General features: G+C 27.9%; 1 protein-coding gene across 9 annotated transcripts in view; it reads left to right on the forward strand.

Moving 5' to 3' along the window:
* Positions 1–21,154, forward strand: part of LOC129919842 (rab11 family-interacting protein 3) — a 161,822-nt gene that overhangs the window by 72,235 nt on the left and 68,433 nt on the right. Inside the window, exon 1 of one of the 9 annotated variants that reach the window (XM_056000922.1) lies at positions 7,382–7,456. The exons of 7 other annotated variants lie outside the window; for them this stretch is intronic. In XM_056000922.1, coding sequence (XP_055856897.1) covers positions 7,404–7,456 — 53 coding nt within the window. In that variant the 5' untranslated portion in view covers positions 7,382–7,403. Of the gene's footprint in view, positions 1–7,381; positions 7,457–21,154 lie in introns of those variants that run through there. One more of the 9 variants, XM_056000923.1, reaches the window with a different exon arrangement.

The following is a 21,154-nucleotide window of genomic DNA, read 5'->3' on the forward strand; positions in this document are numbered from 1 at the left end:
AAAATTGCAAACTTCAATCTATCTATCTAACTAAACCTATACAGATCTAACTTAACTATCTGTCTACCATTTCTATTGCCTGGCTGTTATACCTACATCTTTGAGGTTCATACCCTTAGAATCGGCGACAGTCATTGTTTTTTCTATGCTACAATATTTTTCTTTCTTATTCTAAAGGGCAAATATTGGTGTCATAAAAATTTAAATAATTCAGGCTGTACTCGTATGATAAAGTGAAACCTTTGAAAAATGAATTCATTTCGAGATGTTCATTAGGGAACCTGAAGATCTAACACCCCAAAAGTTTAATTTCTTATACTTTTTAAGTTTAAATTTTTCTCTAAGCAAGTTCATGCGACACCGTTTCGGATTTAATTTATTTTTTTATTTTCCTCCTCATAAATGGTATCAAAATTAAAACAATCCCACGGATTCAAGAACCCATCTAAGACTCTTGCTGCTGTTGATTTCCTTAACAAAAACGGTTGCATATTAAATTCTAAGGTTTTTTTTGTTTTGTTTTAATTTCAATTTTTTTTTTTTTGTTGCGTGAGAAAAATTAACTCGGAAATGCAAGCAGTGAATATTCATATGAATGCGAATGTCGGTGTATCGAGTGATATAGGAAGAAATTTTTGCATGACTGCTGCTCTTGATGTGAGAACTAAAAAGAAGGTTCTTTAAGTCTGCAAGGGTTTTAGTTCTGTTAATATATGAGGACAGTTTGAGGTTCATAGTTTTTAATTACTCTTGTGTGCTAAGTAAATTGATGTTAATATTACGGTTGAAATGCGATGTACTACAGAGCAGAAAAGTGCATTGAGTTCAACGTAGTTAGATATCGGATCATCAAATTCCTCATATCTTTTTTTGAGTTCATTGTAATAACTGCCTATAATTACAAGTTTACTTATTGGCAATCTCTCAGCAAATAAAAAAAAAAATTTCCTACCAAAAAATACCTAGGTTTTTAAATAAAATGACCTCAGGTCTTACAGCCAATCAATTCAATACATTTTTGTTACTTTTCTGCTTCATCTCATTATTAAAATTTGGATCATGAGAAATTTTTCAAGGCTTTTCTTTAACACATGATCGAAGACTTATTATCTTAAACCATAACCTCGTACTCCTTCATAATTTGTCTAATTTTTTTGTTTTTTTTTTTGTTTACTGGGAACTATTTATTAAAACGTTCATTTAATTATTGTATTGTCATCAGTTTAAGTTCTTTTAAAAAGCTTCATTGTCTTGCAATATCACACAAACAACAAAAAATCTCATTCACACATGGTTTTTGTCATTATTTTAACATTAGTGCATTATTACTTAATTTTTCAGAAGGTTAATCCAATCCAAGCCAAGCTATAGACTCTTGCCGACTTGTCTTAGTAAACTTTACTTAATGACCAATAAATCATTTCACAGTTCATGTTGTTCATATACGCGAAGCGAATAATGTCTCGGTAAGTTTATGGGAAGTAGGTAATGTTAGTCTGGTGTTGTTTGATTTTTTTCTTTTTTTCTTTCACTTATTCACCCACCAGCCACCGTTAAAACAAAATGTTCGAAAGTATCTATAAAATTTGATGTATGCAACATGTTGTAAAGTACTTTTTTAATACAGTCAGGGCAGTCGTATTAGTTAAGAGAATAAATTGTTCCGTCCATTTTTCCATAGAATTGAAAAATATTTTAACTTGATAAAATATGTATAGATGAATTTTTAATCAGTTTAAGATTATTTAAAAGGATTTTTTTTAAGGAAACTCGTGGCAAATTTAATCAATGTTTTAATTTTTGTGCTAATTTTCGTAGAAGAGAGCGGTCACCAGAGAGTACAAAATTTATCCACCCTGACAAATTTAGTTACAAAAATTTATTTGAGCAAAAATATGAGTTCTGTCAAATGAAAATTTGACATATGTTAAATTGAATTACGTTTACTTTTCTTTTGCATTCAAAAAGTGTGTATTTTATTTGGAATTATACGTAAAATATGAAATTGTGATTGTATCTGAGAGATGGTACTCTTTCCCAATTCTCAGAAATTTGACAGTGCATAAAAAGTGTGAAACAGACCTACTTTTGTCTTATAGTGATGTTTAACAGAAATCAAAATGTAAAAAAAAGTGGATTTACAAAGTTAACACAAAAGCTTCCGTTTCTTTGTGAATCCTTAAAAAGTTTTTTTTTTACAATGCAGTTATTTCAAAGAAATTTGAGAAGAGGAATTTTTTAAATAAAAGAGATATTTTAAAATAAAATAAATAAAAAAATTGGTTGAACATTTTTTTTTACTTTATCATTACTAAGACATCAACAACAAAATATTATCCCAATCAAAGAATTCTCAAATGCATATTTTTTTCAATAAAGTATTGTATTTTTAAGGCAATTTCTATACATTTTTAATTGATCTGATTGGTCACTATGGCGTATATGTAACATTTTTTTCTTTGAAATGATTGATACATTTGTCAAATTTTTTTTAACACTGATTGAAAACGAAATAAGTCGTTACACAATATCGTACCTTAAGGTAAACTTAAATGTATTTTTTTATGAAATATAGAGCTAAAACCCTCAAAACCACAGTTTCCGCTGAATTAAAACTTTGTTTAAATAGAAGTTGCTTTAGCAACGTTTGCAGCCTCTGGAAGAACTTAGATTCGTGTGAAGAGAACTATTGAAACCAATAAATTTAACACTATAAACCCATAGTTAAATCGGGCTCTTAAACTTTTTCTGAGCTATTGTGGTTAAGAAAAGAACAAATAGATAAAGCTCAGAAAAAGTTTTAATTCATTTAAATTAATTTTGTATTTACAAATTATTTTTTTTTTTAATTCACTCAGTTTGTGTTTTTTTTTTTAATTACTTTCAGTAGCCTTTTTTATGAAATAAAACCTATTTTTTTTATGAAAATAAACTGGGCTTTAATAAAAAGCACAAAAAATTAACACTCATTAACGTGTTTTTTTGACTTACATGATATGAAAGTGTAAAAAACAACTTAAAAAACGAAGAAAATTGTGTTTGATGCAAAATTGTGGAGAAACGGTTGTCCGCAGAAAAAAAAGTTTTGCGACAAACTTAAACTGCAATAAATTCTTGATTGGTTGTAAAAAAAATCTTTCGAATAAAACTTAGTTTGGCAAAGATAAGGCCAGTTAAAGGACAAGAGATCAAAAATCAGAAAAACCGTGGTAACTCGAAAACACGACAAAAACGAGAAAATTACCTCTTAAGTTTTTCGACTTAAAATGATCTCAGGAACCCATGGTTTTCGTTTGGGGCGGTGACTGTGGGACACCCTGTATATGGATTTTTCAACGGTTTTTTTTTCTTCTCCTTATTTCACCAAATTGTTTTTGTGAAAAATGTAAAGTTTCAAAGTAACAAGCTAAAAACAAGAAAAAAAAACGTTTTTTTTTTTAACAAGAAAAAAAAAGTTTTATTTTACTTGTCATTTTTTATGGCTGCCTTAAAAAATTTGTTGGACGACTTAAATATCGTGTTTAACACCCCAAAAAAAAAACATTAACTTGGTCACACTAAACTAATAACACTAAAACTTTTCACCTTAATTTATATCTGAATACAAATTGACTGGACTATTAATTAAAAAAGAGGAAAAATGTTTCCAAAACTAAAAGAGATTTTAACATTACGACAGGTTAAATATATTCACACGCCTTACTTTTTTTGGGTGTTGTTGAACATAGATAATGGATAATCTTGAAATCTCAGTTTCTGAAACGAATGTTTTAGCTTACTAGTGTTGGGTTTTGAGATAATTCCCATTTACTCATGTAAAAATATGATTTCTTTTTATATAAATTTAGGTCTAATTGGGTCTCCTACACGAATGTTTTTTGTGGGAAAAAAATCCAACACTTATTGTACTCCCATATTAAAATATTAAAATAGCCATTTTAAAGTGGAATACATTAAAAATATATTTATAGCTCATTTTCAAAATAAAAAAAAATAACACAAAGATATTTCTCTACAAATATTTTGAAAACTATAAAAAATACATTTTATTAACATCCAGGATGTTTTTGTGAAATTCTAGTAAAAAAGTAGGTATTACCAGAGTCAAACGACAGCCCTGCTTTATCGAACAAAAATAAGCTTAATTTATCATACAACTTTAACCAAACAACCTCCAACTTGAATCGACCAAAAGCTTGGATAAGCAAACATAACAAAACCCCAAAGCTAAATACAAAAAAAACCATAGCATAATAATTTAAATTTCCAGCAAAAATTCTCTCATACTCAAGTTGTATATTATTTCTCCCTCTCTCTTTCTCTGTTTTTCTTTTCTTTATACAGAGTTGTTGGATTTTATTCTTTTGTTTTTGTTTTAGTTAATGGATATCGTGCTGCCGGTTCGGATGTACTTATAAATACATATACTTTATCCAATCGATAACTTTTTGTTGTCAAATCAAAGTATCTTTTGATCGACAATATTGGATTACCAGTGAAAAAAAAAATCCCCATTGATTGGTTTTTCATCTTAAAGATAAAGATACAAAGATATCATGTAATGAATAGTTTCTTGCAAAAATTTCTCCTTTCTTATAATTTTGCACTATCTGATTGCGAAAAAGTAAACCGTCCTCCCTCGATATACAATATATCTTAACCAACAATACCCACCCCTCTATTAAGTTGATCCATTTATAAACATAACAAACAAAAGAAAGTGCATTGTCAATTTTCCATCTCCAATTTATTGTATCTGAAAGATTGTAGGTACGCGATATCTACAAGATTCAGATTGAAATTGAAAATTACCATCAGTTGCAACCGTGATAAGTTTTTTTTTTTTTTTCTACTCGCATTTGAAGCGAAATTGACTATACACTTGGTGGATTTATACAATTTTTTTTTTTCTTATTTTTTTTTCCTAACAATTATTAGAGCGGCTGATGAAAAGATACATTGTGCGCATCTAATGTGTATCTTTATCTATATGCGGAGAGTGCATCTGTTTTTTTTCTGTCTCGACTTAAAAAGATACATCACGCGTAGAGTGTGTTAAATGAATGAAAGTATAATCAAATTAACAACAATTTTACAAGATTTAATTAATTAATTAATTTACTATTGTGAATTGTTCTTAAAGTGAATTGTTAGAAAACGACGGTAAGGCTGATATGCAAAAATGTCGCGATGCTTTTGATTGATAATAATTTCTAACCCTCATTTCTAATACCTACTCATCTGTGCTTCCTTTCTAATTTAACAAAAAAATTAAAAAAAAGATTAATAAATTTTAATTAAAACAATTTTTTTTTATTGTGAATGAATTTTTTTCATTTTTGTGATGTTAAGCATGTGACTAATTAATATTAAATGATTAATGCTAAAAATTCTGTTCTGTCATATCTTTTGTTATTGCCTTTTTGAAATGTAACAACGACGAGAAGGTGTCAACATGACAACAAAAAGTCTGTTGTTGTAATAAGTGTTTTCTCAGTTTCTGCAGTGAAATATAATAATTGGATTAAGAAAAAAAATAAAAAATACAAAAAAAAAATAAAATATAATTTATTTATTTGTTCCAAGGCAAAAAAAGAAAAACACAAACGCATTTATGGAGGATGATTGTTTTAATTTTATTCCATATGACTACAGTTACTTAAAAAAGTTCGTAAGAATAAATTTGTACTTATTGTACTCCCATATTAAAATATTAAAATAGCCATTTTAAAGTGGAATACATTAAAAATATATTTATAGCTCATTTTCAAAATAAAAAAAAATAACACAAAGATATTTCTCTACAAATATTTTGAAAACTATAAAAAATACATTTTATTAACATCCAGGATGTTTTTGTGAAATTCTAGTAAAAAAGTAGGTATTACCAGAGTCAAACGACAGCCCTGCTTTATCGAACAAAAATAAGCTTAATTTATCATACAACTTTAACCAAACAACCTCCAACTTGAATCGACCAAAAGCTTGGATAAGCAAACATAACAAAACCCCAAAGCTAAATACAAAAAAAACCATAGCATAATAATTTAAATTTCCAGCAAAAATTCTCTCATACTCAAGTTGTATATTATTTCTCCCTCTCTCTTTCTCTGTTTTTCTTTTCTTTATACAGAGTTGTTGGATTTTATTCTTTTGTTTTTGTTTTAGTTAATGGATATCGTGCTGCCGGTTCGGATGTACTTATAAATACATATACTTTATCCAATCGATAACTTTTTGTTGTCAAATCAAAGTATCTTTTGATCGACAATATTGGATTACCAGTGAAAAAAAAAATCCCCATTGATTGGTTTTTCATCTTAAAGATAAAGATACAAAGATATCATGTAATGAATAGTTTCTTGCAAAAATTTCTCCTTTCTTATAATTTTGCACTATCTGATTGCGAAAAAGTAAACCGTCCTCCCTCGATATACAATATATCTTAACCAACAATACCCACCCCTCTATTAAGTTGATCCATTTATAAACATAACAAACAAAAGAAAGTGCATTGTCAATTTTCCATCTCCAATTTATTGTATCTGAAAGATTGTAGGTACGCGATATCTACAAGATTCAGATTGAAATTGAAAATTACCATCAGTTGCAACCGTGATAAGTTTTTTTTTTTTTTTCTACTCGCATTTGAAGCGAAATTGACTATACACTTGGTGGATTTATACAATTTTTTTTTTTCTTATTTTTTTTTCCTAACAATTATTAGAGCGGCTGATGAAAAGATACATTGTGCGCATCTAATGTGTATCTTTATCTATATGCGGAGAGTGCATCTGTTTTTTTTCTGTCTCGACTTAAAAAGATACATCACGCGTAGAGTGTGTTAAATGAATGAAAGTATAATCAAATTAACAACAATTTTACAAGATTTAATTAATTAATTAATTTACTATTGTGAATTGTTCTTAAAGTGAATTGTTAGAAAACGACGGTAAGGCTGATATGCAAAAATGTCGCGATGCTTTTGATTGATAATAATTTCTAACCCTCATTTCTAATACCTACTCATCTGTGCTTCCTTTCTAATTTAACAAAAAAATTAAAAAAAAGATTAATAAATTTTAATTAAAACAATTTTTTTTTATTGTGAATGAATTTTTTTCATTTTTGTGATGTTAAGCATGTGACTAATTAATATTAAATGATTAATGCTAAAAATTCTGTTCTGTCATATCTTTTGTTATTGCCTTTTTGAAATGTAACAACGACGAGAAGGTGTCAACATGACAACAAAAAGTCTGTTGTTGTAATAAGTGTTTTCTCAGTTTCTGCAGTGAAATATAATAATTGGATTAAGAAAAAAAATAAAAAATACAAAAAAAAAATAAAATATAATTTATTTATTTGTTCCAAGGCAAAAAAAGAAAAACACAAACGCATTTATGGAGGATGATTGTTTTAATTTTATTCCATATGACTACAGTTACTTAAAAAAGTTCGTAAGAATAAATTTGAATTTGTTTTTTTTTTTTAGATTTATTTTGTTTTATATATTTTTTTTCTTGTATGTTGGTTATAGTTTTTGTTGTTGTTTTTTATTTATTTGAATTTAATTCAATTATAAAGAGAATAAGTTGAAGCATTGCGCGTAGTTGTATAGATGTTGGTGAAATTGCACGTGTTTTGGTTTAAGTTTAGTTTTTTTAGTGGGAGTCATATGTTTTTTTTTCTTTCATTTGTATTTCTAATTTTGTGCGAATTCGTCATATAAAGCAAACAGATGGTATTTAAAAATGGTATTGAAAAAAAAAAAATAAATTGCAAGCAATGTGTGGTGTTAATTTATATCTATTTGGTGTGGGAATAGCTCAGCTTTCTTTACCAAGGAAATCAAATTAAGTGTCGGAAGAGAAGTTAGATTGCATTCATGTGGGCTAATTTAATTTTAAATGTCATTAGCTTAACCATGTAATACGGCTGTAATCTAAGGTTTTGTCATAAACAATAGCTTCTACACGAAACTTAACATAATTCATATATTCAAAAAATTTCGCTAAATTTTATAAGCAAATCTTATTTATAAACATAAACACTTTACAGGTCAATTTCTGTCTAATAAAATTCTCACTATCGCATACGAAAAATGTTACAATTTTAATTGTTATAATGTAGGAGCGGTATTCATGTAAGGAAATACATTTCCGTTTTGCAGAAAATTATGCTTTTCCCTTCGGCTGGCATTTGCATAAATAAAAGTAGGGGAAAGTGGCCTAAAATGGCACCCCAAGGTAAAATGGCCCCCTGGCTAGAAATCGTAGAATCGAAAATAATTAGAAAGTTTTATGAACGCGATTCTTTAGTTTATCTGGCAAAACCAACATATACGAAATTTCAGCAACTTCAAGCTATTATTTGAAATTTGACAGGTCAAACTGTCTCTATCCACCTCAAAAAGTACACTCGTTATAATTTTGTGAAATTTTTTTTGCAAAAAAAAAGTATAAAAAACATTGTATTTTGGAAAAAGAAGTTAATGTATGTACGCAGGAAGTATTTCTTATTAATTTACTGAAATAAGTTGGTTTAAAACGATTTTAAATTTTTTGGTATAAAAATTAAATTCAAAAAACTCAAAATGGGCAAAATGGCCTACTTAGTGCTCGGGTAAAATGGCATACCTATTTCACATGCCATTTTATATTTTTTTTTCACATTTTCATTTTTTAAAGTGAAAATAGTTGCTATTTATGAACGATGTACAGAGAGGAAGTCCTGGACTGAGGAAAGCTCTTGATTTCGTCAAAAAACCTGGAAAAAAGCATCCAAAACATTCAAAATTGCAAAAACTACAAAAACTAGACGAGCAACCAACATGAACTGGGTTTTAAATGACTCGGTGAAAGATCTGGGGGGATTAAGCACCACTTGTTCCAAGAAAATGGGAAAGGAGCCCTTTTACTCAATTTCGCATTTAAAATAACGTATGTTTGGACAGTGTGCCATTTTACCCGGGTAAATTTGATCAGTGAAATTTTTAGACGTCTTGAAAATTAAAAAAATTAAATACTTTTTGGAACTTTTTTAACTCGCTTATGAAAAAAATGTGAGAGTAATATATTAAACTTTGAAAAGTATATAGCATTTAAGTTTGAATGCTACTGTTTTTCGAGATACAGGACATTTTCCTTAGGGGGGCCATTTTAGGCCACCTTCCCCTACCTTATTTTGTTTGTAAGTTATTCAATTTTTTGAGGAAATACTTTAAACGGAATGATATTTTTGCAATTATGTTCCATAGTTCTAAATATTCTTGGTTATTTCATTGATTTGGTGAAATAATTCAGAAAATTATTCACATTGAATTTATTGCGTTTAAGACCATGGAAGTACCTCCTAAGCATAAAAAAAAAACAAGAAAATGTTAAACAATTCTTCAATAGGTTTCATACAAAAATAAATGTGTATGGCGTATGAGTGACTTTTTTCAATACAAAAGTGAAAAGACTTTGTTTTGAACATCACATAATAGCAAATTTGTCTTTATGAATGGACTTACAAAAAATTTAAACCTGCATACAAACATATTACATAAATATTGACACAGGAATCTATTATATCAACAAAATTTCATAAACATAATGCTACAACACACTTAAAAACATTTATTTTTTGGAAATTGCTGACGAACCTTTTCAATCATATCCAAAAAGTATTTTTCGAAATATCGAGTAAAATTTTTTGTTTTTAATAAAAATATAAGGGAGTATTGTAGATTGCATTGCATTAGCATTTGATTTTAAATAATTTTTTTTATTTAAAATCTATTTAAGAAAAACAAAAAAAAACAAACAGCATCTCTTCAACTTTATGACCTATTCCATCTTGCACACAATTAAATTTCCTATATGTATTTGAATGCAATATGTAAAATTTAACTCGATAGGTTAAAGACTCTAAAAAAAACTTGCACTTTAACACTAGGCATTTAATCATAATAAAATTTAACAATTTTTCATCTATTCCGAAATTCAAATAGGTTCACAAAATTTTATGTACCTCCGTTAAAAGTTATACTACAGGCATTAGGGAATCATCTGAGAATTTTTGGAAAGGATTTGAATTTGATATTTCATACAATGAAAAAAAAATATTTTTTTTGTTCCGAAAATGTGAGATTTGGTAGCTATTTTGAAAAATGCGTTTTTGTGATTTTCTCGGCTCCTTTTTACTTAAGAATGGATTTTTTTTTGTCTTGTTTTGTAGAAAAACGTATTCTCTAATTTTTTTTTATTAAATAATGTAATTTTTCTGTATAAAAATTATTGAAGATGTAAAACTTTGAATTTTACATTTTTTTTGGTTACCTGAGCGAAAAAGTTCTTATAATTACTGTAGCACAACTCTATTTTCTACTTGGTATATTAAGTTTTCTTCTATGTCCAAAATTGTTTTTGTTAAAACCTGACGAATTCAATATGTTGGTTGGCAACAATGATAGTAATACTGGTCGGTTAAATATATAATACTGGTAAATTTACCTTTTTTTTTTGATACTTACTGAAAACCGATCCGAAAAATGCGATTTTTGTATTGTTTCCGTTTTTGACAGTATTTTTCTAAATAACAGGATTTGTTTTCTTCGCCACCTTAAAGTAAAAATTTCAGCAAAAAAAAAAAAAACTGCTCTATTGAAATATTGAGAACTCAAAACTGATTAAATTATTTCTTTAGAATAACTTTAGAATAAAGTTTAAAAAAATCAAAAAACCTAACTTAAATCATACATTTCCTCAAAATTTTATCAAAACCCGACTTATTTTCTCAAAGATAAGCAATAAATCAAATAAACAGTTTCTGACATCTTTCTCAATATTTTTTTGATGCTATGTTAAAAAGGTTGTAGATCTTTTAATTTTCTACAACTTTTACATATAACTTTTGTCATCGTTAAAAACCTCGTTTTTTCATCCATGTACCTTTTTTCCTCCTCAACCCAACTTTCGGCAGCTTGCTAACTTAAAATTTTGAAGTCGATTGTCAAACATGAAAACACTTCCAGTTATTTTTTTTATTATGATGAATCTACTTTATAATAAGTTGATGACCAATACTATCTTGTTATTGTTACATATTTGCCAAATGTTTGAAACAAATTCAATTGGCTAGGTATGAGATGTTATTTTTTTCATGACCACAGCTTTCTCTAATTGTTGTTACCAAATTCCGTTCATTTAAATCTTTTGTTAAAAAAAAAAATGCAAAAACTCAACACATCATGTTTACAAGTTCCACTTTATTTTTTTTTAAATTTGTTGGCATTGTGTGTGGTCTTGTAATAGTACAAATAACCGTATTTCAAGTTCCGCACCATGACACTTTAACAATAACAACAACAAAACAACAATTATACAAAAATTCCCATTACAGCATACTGTCCAAATAAATTTTCACCCAAAAAGCATAAATCATTCCAGCCACGTTTTATTCAAATTTATTATATTTCTCTTTTTGAATGAAAAAAAAAAAAAAAAAAAAAACAGTTGAATAAAGCAATGTATTTGAATCTATTGACAAAATGCCAAAAAACATATTTCGCATTTACTGACAGAATAACAAGTTGATTCAGAAAGTTCGATAACTTTTTGATTTTATTTATTTTTTTTAACTCTGTTTTATTTATGTGAATGCCGGAAAACTGCATTTTTGTGAGTGCGTTTTGCCATGAAAGTATGAGAATTGTGAAAAAAAACCAACCATGAACCATTTTTTAGTTGATCAATAAAATATAAATAAATAAAAAAATATTTTAATACTCAGATTAAAACGACTCAATAGGTCGCATGTAGTTGCTCGTAAAAAAATTGAATAAAAAAAATATTTGTTTAATTCAGTTCAGTCGTTTCAAAGACCCTTAAAAAGTTCAAAGGTTTTAACAGAGTTTTTAGAAAAATTTCTCAGATTTAATCAAAATTCTGTTATTTTTCACGTTCCTCAAACTTGCCCTTTAGGCAGCAACTAAAAATAACAAATTTTAATTGAATGAACGTTAGCACGTTCTCTTTCACAAAAGAATCCAAAAACGAAGCTCACAAGAAAAATTGCGCCTTTAAACAAACTTATAATCGTTAAAGTACATTTTTGATATTTTTTTTCGTTATTGTTATTGTAGTTTGCTCTTGTTGATTCTCAGCCAATTGAGTGCAGAGTTCTTTGGGTCGTTACACAATGGCGGTATAATTTTTTGTATACGTTCAAGTATTTCTAATTGAAGTGTTTATGGCATGTCAATATCAAACTGGTTACAGAGCTTAAAGGCCAATGAATGTGTGTGCTCTATATAAAAAAGGTGAATTTAATGTTGCAGAATAAAAAAGAAAAAAACAAAAACAAGACCATTTTTTATGTTCTGACCCTTTGTAACGGTTTGTGGCACATAATACATTTCACATGAATCACAAGACATACCAATGCACAATCTACTTGGACTTACCTTAAAAAAAATATCAAAACCTCATAACCGGCCGGTCTTTAGTCTGTTTTGGTCGACCTGATTGAGTTCTTGGAAAAAGATATACAAAATGTGGACATTCAGCTAAAATAATAAAAAAGTAGCAAACTTTGGCTGCGGTTTAGTAAGAGAAAAGAAGTTTGGTTACTTTGTCTGCAAGCAGAAGGAAAAACTCTCAAAGTGTGATGGTTTTTACATGAAAAACACAATTGGTTATTATGCCAAAGTTTAAAAGGGCATTTTATCTATCTTTGAAAGACATGAGCTTTGGATGGAAATCTCTCACACTTAAACAAAACGTTTGAAGTTTTGTTTTTAATGCCAATCTCTTAATTAAAAAAAGATGCAATTTATCAAGTTGAATGTTAGAAAAGTTAAGTTAATTGACCAATAAATTTTAGTGAAGGGAATTGAGAGAGAAAACTTTGCAATTATTGTAGACTCATCTTTATTTTAGTGGCTTTTTGTCTGGTGTAGGTATTATAGACTCTCAAAGAATTCATGATTTTCTTTGATGATAAACTTAATGAAGTGATTAGGCTTGCGTAATAATTTTTAAAAACGAAAGTTTTTCGTGATAAAAGGAAGTTGCAAAAAATGAAAACAATTGAGCAGTGTGGGAATTATGAGAATGCTTCCGGTTATCAATTTTTTTTAATCCAGATGAGCTAAGAAAAAAAAAGAAATAATTCCGATTTTTGATAACTGCATTTATTTTTCTATAGAAACTAGTTGAAATTTTTAGCAATATTTCAATAAAAGACATCAATGGAAATAGACATTCAAAATGATTTCTTCTTGTAAAATTGTTATGAAAAATCTATCACCCTCTATCAAAAAATCAACGTGGATCAACGTTGCCCATTTTTGATAAGAAAAACACTTAACTGTGCCAGAATGAGTTTTTCATAAAAATAGAACTCAATCAAAATCATCGCTTATAGATTGACGAAGGTTTTATTTTGAACATTTTTGCAATTTATACCTGCGACAAAAAGTTAAAGCGTGTAAGTTTGGTTGAGACAAAAAATCGTCTTTTGTTATTAATGATTCTGAACTTTGCAGACAATTTGTATGCTGAGGTTTAAACAGCCACCAAAATCGCAAAGCTCATCCAATTTTGATCGACAATCGCTTTCTTTCTTCAAAATCTAGGGGCTATATTTTTTTAGTATTTTTTTGTTTGTCTTAGCAAAAAAGTTTGGCTAAAAAACGAAAAAAGACAAAAATATTAACTTAAAAAATTTCTGACTTTCGTCACTACTGTAATAATGGATTTTAATAAAATATAAGATAAGATTCTTCCTTTATTCATTAGATAAATTACAATTTATTGGATTGGGAACACGGGCATGACAATGTTGCCGTCTGTCGGGAATGACATTTCAGTAAAATAAAATTACTATAATTATAAAAAGAGAAGATGTATGAAAAATATTTACTTACAAAAGATTTGAGATATTGATTTGCTAAAAATAAGTCGTATGCAAAATATTATACAAAAGTTTATAATATAATATGAGAAAAATATTATATTTAATTTTAAAATTTTAGTTTTTAAATTTTTAAATTTTAAATTAAAAATTTTTTTTTTTAAGTTTTTGTATTTTAAAATGGGAGAGCGATAAACCTGAGGAATTGTGCAATTTTAATGATTTAATACATAAAAATATCAATTTTAATGATTTGAAACATAAAGATTTGAGTGATTTGAGTTAAAAGCAAAATTAGCACCTCTTGAATTGAAAAGAGGCTGGTTTTGTCAAAAACTATTACGATATGTCATAGCATGATTGCATTATTTATACAAAGTGAGCCAAGAATTATTAAAATTGGTTCACTCAGTCCAAAGTTATGAGGTAACAAACACAAAAATAAAAATACAAACTAATTGAATACCTCCAGTAGGTACTCATTTAATCTAAAAATAAATTTAATTTTTTTCTCAATTTTTTTTTTTTTAAATAAACCAAAATATCAGTTTTTGTAAAAAACCGTAACGCCATATTTCCATTATTCGAATTTTTGAAGAAACCTAAAAATACAGTCTTGGGAAATAGCTTAGATTATAATATAACTCACATCAAATTTCATCGAAATCGAAAAATTTTTATCGGTTAAAGGAGTTATAAATAAGATATTAAAAACAACAACATTGGAATTTACGAAAAAATCATCTGTATCAATTTTCAAGAAAATCTGTCCACCCATTTAGGCTACTTCTTCATGTACAGATCTGGGCACCGACGAACGTCATGACTAAATCCACCATCCACTTTTTTTGAAAAAGATAGTTTAAAAACCCTTTGTAGTTTTTACATGTGCCGAATTTGGAAACTCTTATCAAATTCATAAACTCTTTTTACAAAATGCACAATGTGAAAAAATATTTAATGATACATTTCTTCCAGTTTCTAGAAAAAAAACATTAAAATTAAAAACAAACACACGACATAAAAATCAGCAAATAAGTAGGTTAATATGGGGAACATTTCTAAACCCGTATAAAAGAAACAATGTTTTTTCTCTATCAGATACAACATTAGTCTTGTACCATATAAACATAAAAACTCCAAAAACAAAACAAAAAAACATATCAAAAATTGCATAACAAAATCTAATTTGCCTTACATTTTTGTTTACAAAACAAAAAACCTATAAAAAAAAACAATAAAAAAACCAATATCTTTTGTAACAAAATCTCATGCGAAGCCAGAAAAGCACTATATTCATTGTTGTGCGCCTGTTGTCCGCGGCCATTTCGCATATAAAACACTTTCACTCTCCAGTTTGCAGCAGTCCACAATATAATGAGAGACTTAATTATCACCTCCAAAAAAAAGTTCAAAAAAAAACATTCCTTTAAAATCAAAATAAAAAAAGTGTAGGTACTTTACTTATGCCTACCATTCAGTACGAAAGTAAGTACAATTTTCACTCCAACAACACGCTTCATGCAACATTTTGTTCGACACTTAATCGCTTTTCGACTGAAATAGCTCTGTCTGTCTATTTGGCCATCAGAAAGTGCACACATTTTCAAACAACACAGCAAAATAAAAAAAAAAAAAATCAATACCAAACACCATTGACCAATTCACCTCCTAAGAAAAAAAAGCCATGTTTTTCAGTTTGCCTTTTGCCACTGTTTTTTAGTTGCTTCCTTTTTTTTTTTTCTTTTCTGTAATTGACGGAACGGAAGTGTAAAATTATCCATGAATGTCAATTGTAAACACTTTTTGCGAATTTATTTCAATAGCATAACTGTTGGCATAAAAGTTATTTATTACTTTGAAATGATTTATTATCTAGTGAACAGCATTTTTTAGAGTTATTATTATTTTTATTACCAATAATGAAAATTTTGTTTACATATTTCAAAAAAAAAAATGTAAAGACTTTTTAAGGAAAAGCTATTTCTGGAAAATTGCTTGCAACATATTTATAATACACACCCATTCAAGTCCAAACGATGTCACACAAAATGGTTTAGTTGCGACTTTAAATTGACGAAATGTACAATATTTTTAAATGTTATGAGTTCAAGAAACCTTACATCAGAGTTAGCAGACAGATATTAAAGTCTAACTCATAAATGTGTTGATGGTTCAAAAACCTATTCAATTTGTACTTCTTTATAGTTTGTCTTGTTTTTACTCCACAATGTTTGGGTTGTTAAAGCTTAAGAATTAAGTATGCAGTCCACAAGCCTTTTTAATACACGACACGGTAGTTGAGTACCTACACGAATTATAAGAAGAACTCTGTGTCACTCCTATATACTCGTTTCGTATTCAAAATAACAGGAAGCCCATAAGGTAATTCCATATGGGATAGTCTCAGCTTGTAGGTAGGAGGTATAGAATACTTTTTTCTGATAAACGAGACATGTGAGTCGACATCAATGAGCTTTTAGAACAAACAACAAGCCATATAATAGATGTACACAACACATTTAACAGTGCTGTCGCTTTTGAAATTAAAAAAAAAAAAAAACAATTTTTTAAGTAAAACAAATTTGAAAAAATAAATCCCTAACAATTTTGAAGTTCTTTTAAGAAAAGAAAAGTTCAAAGAAAAACTCCATTTCACCCAAGTTCACTATTATGTATTAATCACTTAAGATGGCGCTAGTGGTCTAAGGTTCTTGGACTCAACAGCAAGCCTTTACAAACAAGTCTCTTCTTCTACTTTCTTCTTTCTACTGTCCCCTTTTTTTTTAACTAAAGTACTCTGGCAACTCGGAACGTATTGAAAGTATGAAACACCATAAGTACTTTCGACAGCACTGATTGTCATTTAATTTTATGAGAAGGGATGAAACAAAGTATAAGTGGTGTCAATTGGGAGTAGGTAAATAATGTTAGAAGGTGTTAAGTGTTCCTGAGGACTTAAGTTCAACTTCTCGAAAGAAAAGGCTTTAAGAGCGATTAGGAATAATTGAACGATATAAAATCATTAACCATGCATGGATTGTACATTTAACCTTCCTTATATTTTATCTTATTTAATTTTTATTATTGTTGGTGTTAGATAGTTGAAGAATGGCCTCTTTTGACCCTTTTTTTTAAAGAAGAAGATTAGTTGTTTTTTTTCCATACACTCACGTTTTTGTGCAAATTAAAGTTCATTATGATTACGAAATAATATTTTGATGGGTATGTTTTATGGCCTTGAGTTTAAAATTGCCATCATGATGATGAGTAGAGATGAGTATGTGTACAAACTCGGACAGCAACAATTTGAAATGTTTTTTTTTTTTTTATTCTTCATGAATGACAGTCTCTAATTTGTTTATTAAGGTGAGAGGTATAATGTTTAAAAACAAAAGAAAAATATAAAACTGAAAGGTGGCCTTACATATCATCATTGATGTTAATTATACGTTACAATAGGTCAATACTCAATAGATTTAAATTTGAAATTTTTTTTTTCAAGTTTGTTGATTTTTTTGTTTTTATTATTTTTGCACTTTCATTTACAAAATAAAAAATAAAAATTTGAAATAAACTTTCGAATGTGTTGTTCTTTTATTTTTTTTTTATGTGAAAAGTTTTCGATATGTTTTATTTACTTTCTATATTTTGTTTGGTGATTTTTTTTAATGAACACAAAATACCCAGCAAAAAAAAAAAAAATACTTTCGGTCCAACAGCTATTCCTAATAGTTGTTTTTTATCTGAACTTTTTGCCTTATGAGAGACAATCATATTGGGTAGACCAAATGGTAAATTAAGTTTAAAAAATATATAAAGAATACATACTTTGATGTCAAAGGCATGTCAAAAAATATTGATTGATTGATCTTGTTATGTTGATGGACACAAATTAATTTGTTAAACTTCCCAAAAAGAAAACTAGGTAGGTAGGTAGTATTATATTTATAAGATTTTTATTTTTAAATTTTTTGGTCGAGATAATTTTGTAAGTCTGTTTTAGGAAACAACTAAAAAATTGATCGTTGAAAGTTTGGTATACATATTTCGGTTATTTTAACATAATATTAGATATACTTAAATTTCGCGCAAACTTCCTTGTGCATGTTATTGCTTGTGCTTGCAATAATTGATTTAATTGTTTTGATGAATTTATCCAGCCCGCTTTTACATATGTACGTTTATGATTAGGTATATAACAATTTCAAAAAATTACCAAATATATTATTATTAAAATTCAGAAAATGTTTAGCAAACGTCAACTTCCTTCTTTGACCAGCAACAATAAGATAATTAATTTTTTCGAATAGAAAAAAATTTTTCACATACGCCATAGTGACCGTTAAATTTAATACGATTTTTAGCTAACTAGTTAGTACTTGTTTAGCGTATTTTTTTTTACTCGAAATTATTTAGTTTTTTAGTTAATATTTGGAATGTTTATGAGTTGCCAAAAATAGGATACAAAAGTTGTATAGAAATGCCATTCTTTACGGTTTCATAAAATAAATCGAGTGATTGGGCTAGTCAAACCTTCAGTTTTGTAAAACAATAATTTTCTCAAAAATGGTTCTTACGATTTAAACTTTTTGTATGAAAATTCTTGGTTATACCAGAAATTAAAAGGCAAACTTAATTTAAAGATGAAAACCATTTTAAAAGTTGTTTTTCTCATTTTAAAATTACATGAGTATTATTTTTTAGTTTTATTAAATTTCTTATAAAATTAAATTAAAAATAATTTTTCATAGATTTTTACACAAAAAGCTTCAATATTATTAACAATTTTTACTAAATTGGTTTATAAAAGTTTAAAAAATTAAGCAGCTTGCGTAATAAATTCATTTATCAACCGAAGAAACATTTTTCAGTGGTCTTAACCTTAAATGAAGCCTCAAAAGTGCCTAGATAGTCCCGAAACCTACGCGCTCCGAACCTACCACAGTACGAAAACGAAAACTTTATAAACGCATTTTAACTCAAAAACTAATGAAGCTATCGACTCGAAATAAAATGCAAACTACTCGTTTACTTACTGTCCATTACTTCATAATGTCAATAATATTATATACTTTCGATTTTCCAAAAATAATTATTGAAAAAGCTGCCTTCCAGAGGGATTTCCCCCCTTAAACTGTTGTTCTAAGTTCGTGGACCCAATCATGACTTTAATTTTTTCTTAGTACCTACTATATCGCAATTAAAAAAATATGTAGTTATTTCTTTTTAGTCTATCACTGACCACAGAATATAAGAACTTTCCTTGTTTTCTCGTAATGAACTTAGTCACTGATGATTGAAATATCCACAAAAACCCAGCTGTCAATCTATTTAAAAATATAAGAAGCCATAAGAACTATAGCCTTGGCATAGACAGCATTGACATTAAAAATCGTGTTCAAAACTATTGTTTGCCTTTAAATAATCGATTTATTTGTTCATTGTTAGCTAATTTTAGCACGTATGACACGATTACAATCTATTTCCATTTTTCTTAATTATTTACACACCTTTGTCAATTTTTAACATAAGCAAATGATGGACATTCATAGGAGCTGTAATAATTTGTGGCACGTTGTCCAGTACATATCTTTCAGAACTTGTAAGGGCCTTTTTATTATAATATTTACCTTATTCAAACATCTAAATGGTTGCAAATGCAATGAATGTTTTGTACCTTAGACTCTGAACCAATTTTAAATTTAATTTTATCAATTACCTTGATATTTAAATGTGTGTAACTTTGGTTAAAATAACTAAAATCACGTTTCAATTGCAAATGTCATCTATACACTCAAGGAAACAAAGGCTATACCGTATACAAATATAGAGTTCCCTCAAGTCATCGCAGGTATAACCTATGTTTTAAATATTTCTGTCCCACACACAACCTAATTACACTTAGATTAAATTTCAATCGTTGTGCATAGTTTAAAGCTAAATTCGCTATATCTATGAAAGTAGCATTCCAAAAACAGGTGGTTATGGTTTCATAGTGAGGAGATTGTGTCATTCTCGTGCACGCGTTCTGCCTAGTGATTTGTTTTTCGTTTTTTTTAATTTTTATTTTGTTTGTTAAAATAATTTAAACCACCTTCCGGTGGAAGGTAGAAATAAAAAAAAAAAACATATATGCCCACTAGCATATTCACATAAAAATATTTAGAATTAACTACTACTACGTAATTTGCTATTTTTAATGTTTTTTTTTTTAGATTTGCTTTTTTTGTATCCACTGTTTTGTTTGTTAACAAAAGCAAAAAAAGGTTCACGTCATATTCATTTACATGACAACCGATAATGAAACCCGAACAAAAAAACTTATGCCAACTCAGGGATTCCAATTGAATGTGGTTTACACATAACGAGTGTGTGCATTTCGTGTATTGGCGAGCGAAAATTTTAACTAAAAATAAAAAATATGAAAAAAAAAATACTAGGTAAAATAATTTATTTAAATAATTTTGTCTCAAGGCTACTAGAGGTCGAGATAGTAAAAGTTACACTACTTTTGGCCAAGTTTTCGGATGTTAACTTGAAACTATTTTTAAAAAGTAATATTTTGAGGTTAAGGCTATAAGTATAATTTTTTATATTAAAAATTATGAATTTATTAAAGGTACCAAGATGAAAAAAAACTTAATATTTTTCAATAATAAAAAAAAAAAAATCAGTGTTTTAAAAATATGTATTTTTTTTTTAACTTTGTTTTTATGTGTTGCTTAATATTTTTATATTAATTGCATGTCAAAATTATTTTTGAAAAATGTTTGAAAATTTGTATTCATAAAAAAACTATTTAAAAAAGACGGCTCTAACCATTTTCATTTTTTTTTTTCTAAACGTTCTTTGTTTTCTTCCTACGGGAATTTAAATGGCATACTTAGTTTAGAGGTCAAAACCATAATAACACCTTGTAAACAATGAAATCGAGCGTCATATTCATCAGCGTATAAAACAAAGAAGAAATATTATTTTCTTTTGGTGTTTGTTTAGTTTAATTAAGTATATTATTAGGTAACAGAATAGGCTAATGTTAAATTTTTTAATGATGTGAAATTTTTTAAATGGCGGTGCAGTTCAGGATGATAGTAAAATCCTGTGTTCATATCGGGCGACCGACTAACTCCTACAGTTTTTAACCGATTGGGCTGAAATTTTGTGTGGATTTTTTTGAAATATTAATTTTTAAAGAAATGGCATTAGCTTGAAAAAATTATTTTATTCCAAAAACAAAATTCGTTGAAAA

The sequence above is a fragment of the Episyrphus balteatus genome, chromosome 4 (genome assembly GCF_945859705.1).
Source record: "Episyrphus balteatus chromosome 4, idEpiBalt1.1, whole genome shotgun sequence".
NCBI lineage: Eukaryota > Metazoa > Arthropoda > Insecta > Diptera > Syrphidae > Episyrphus > Episyrphus balteatus.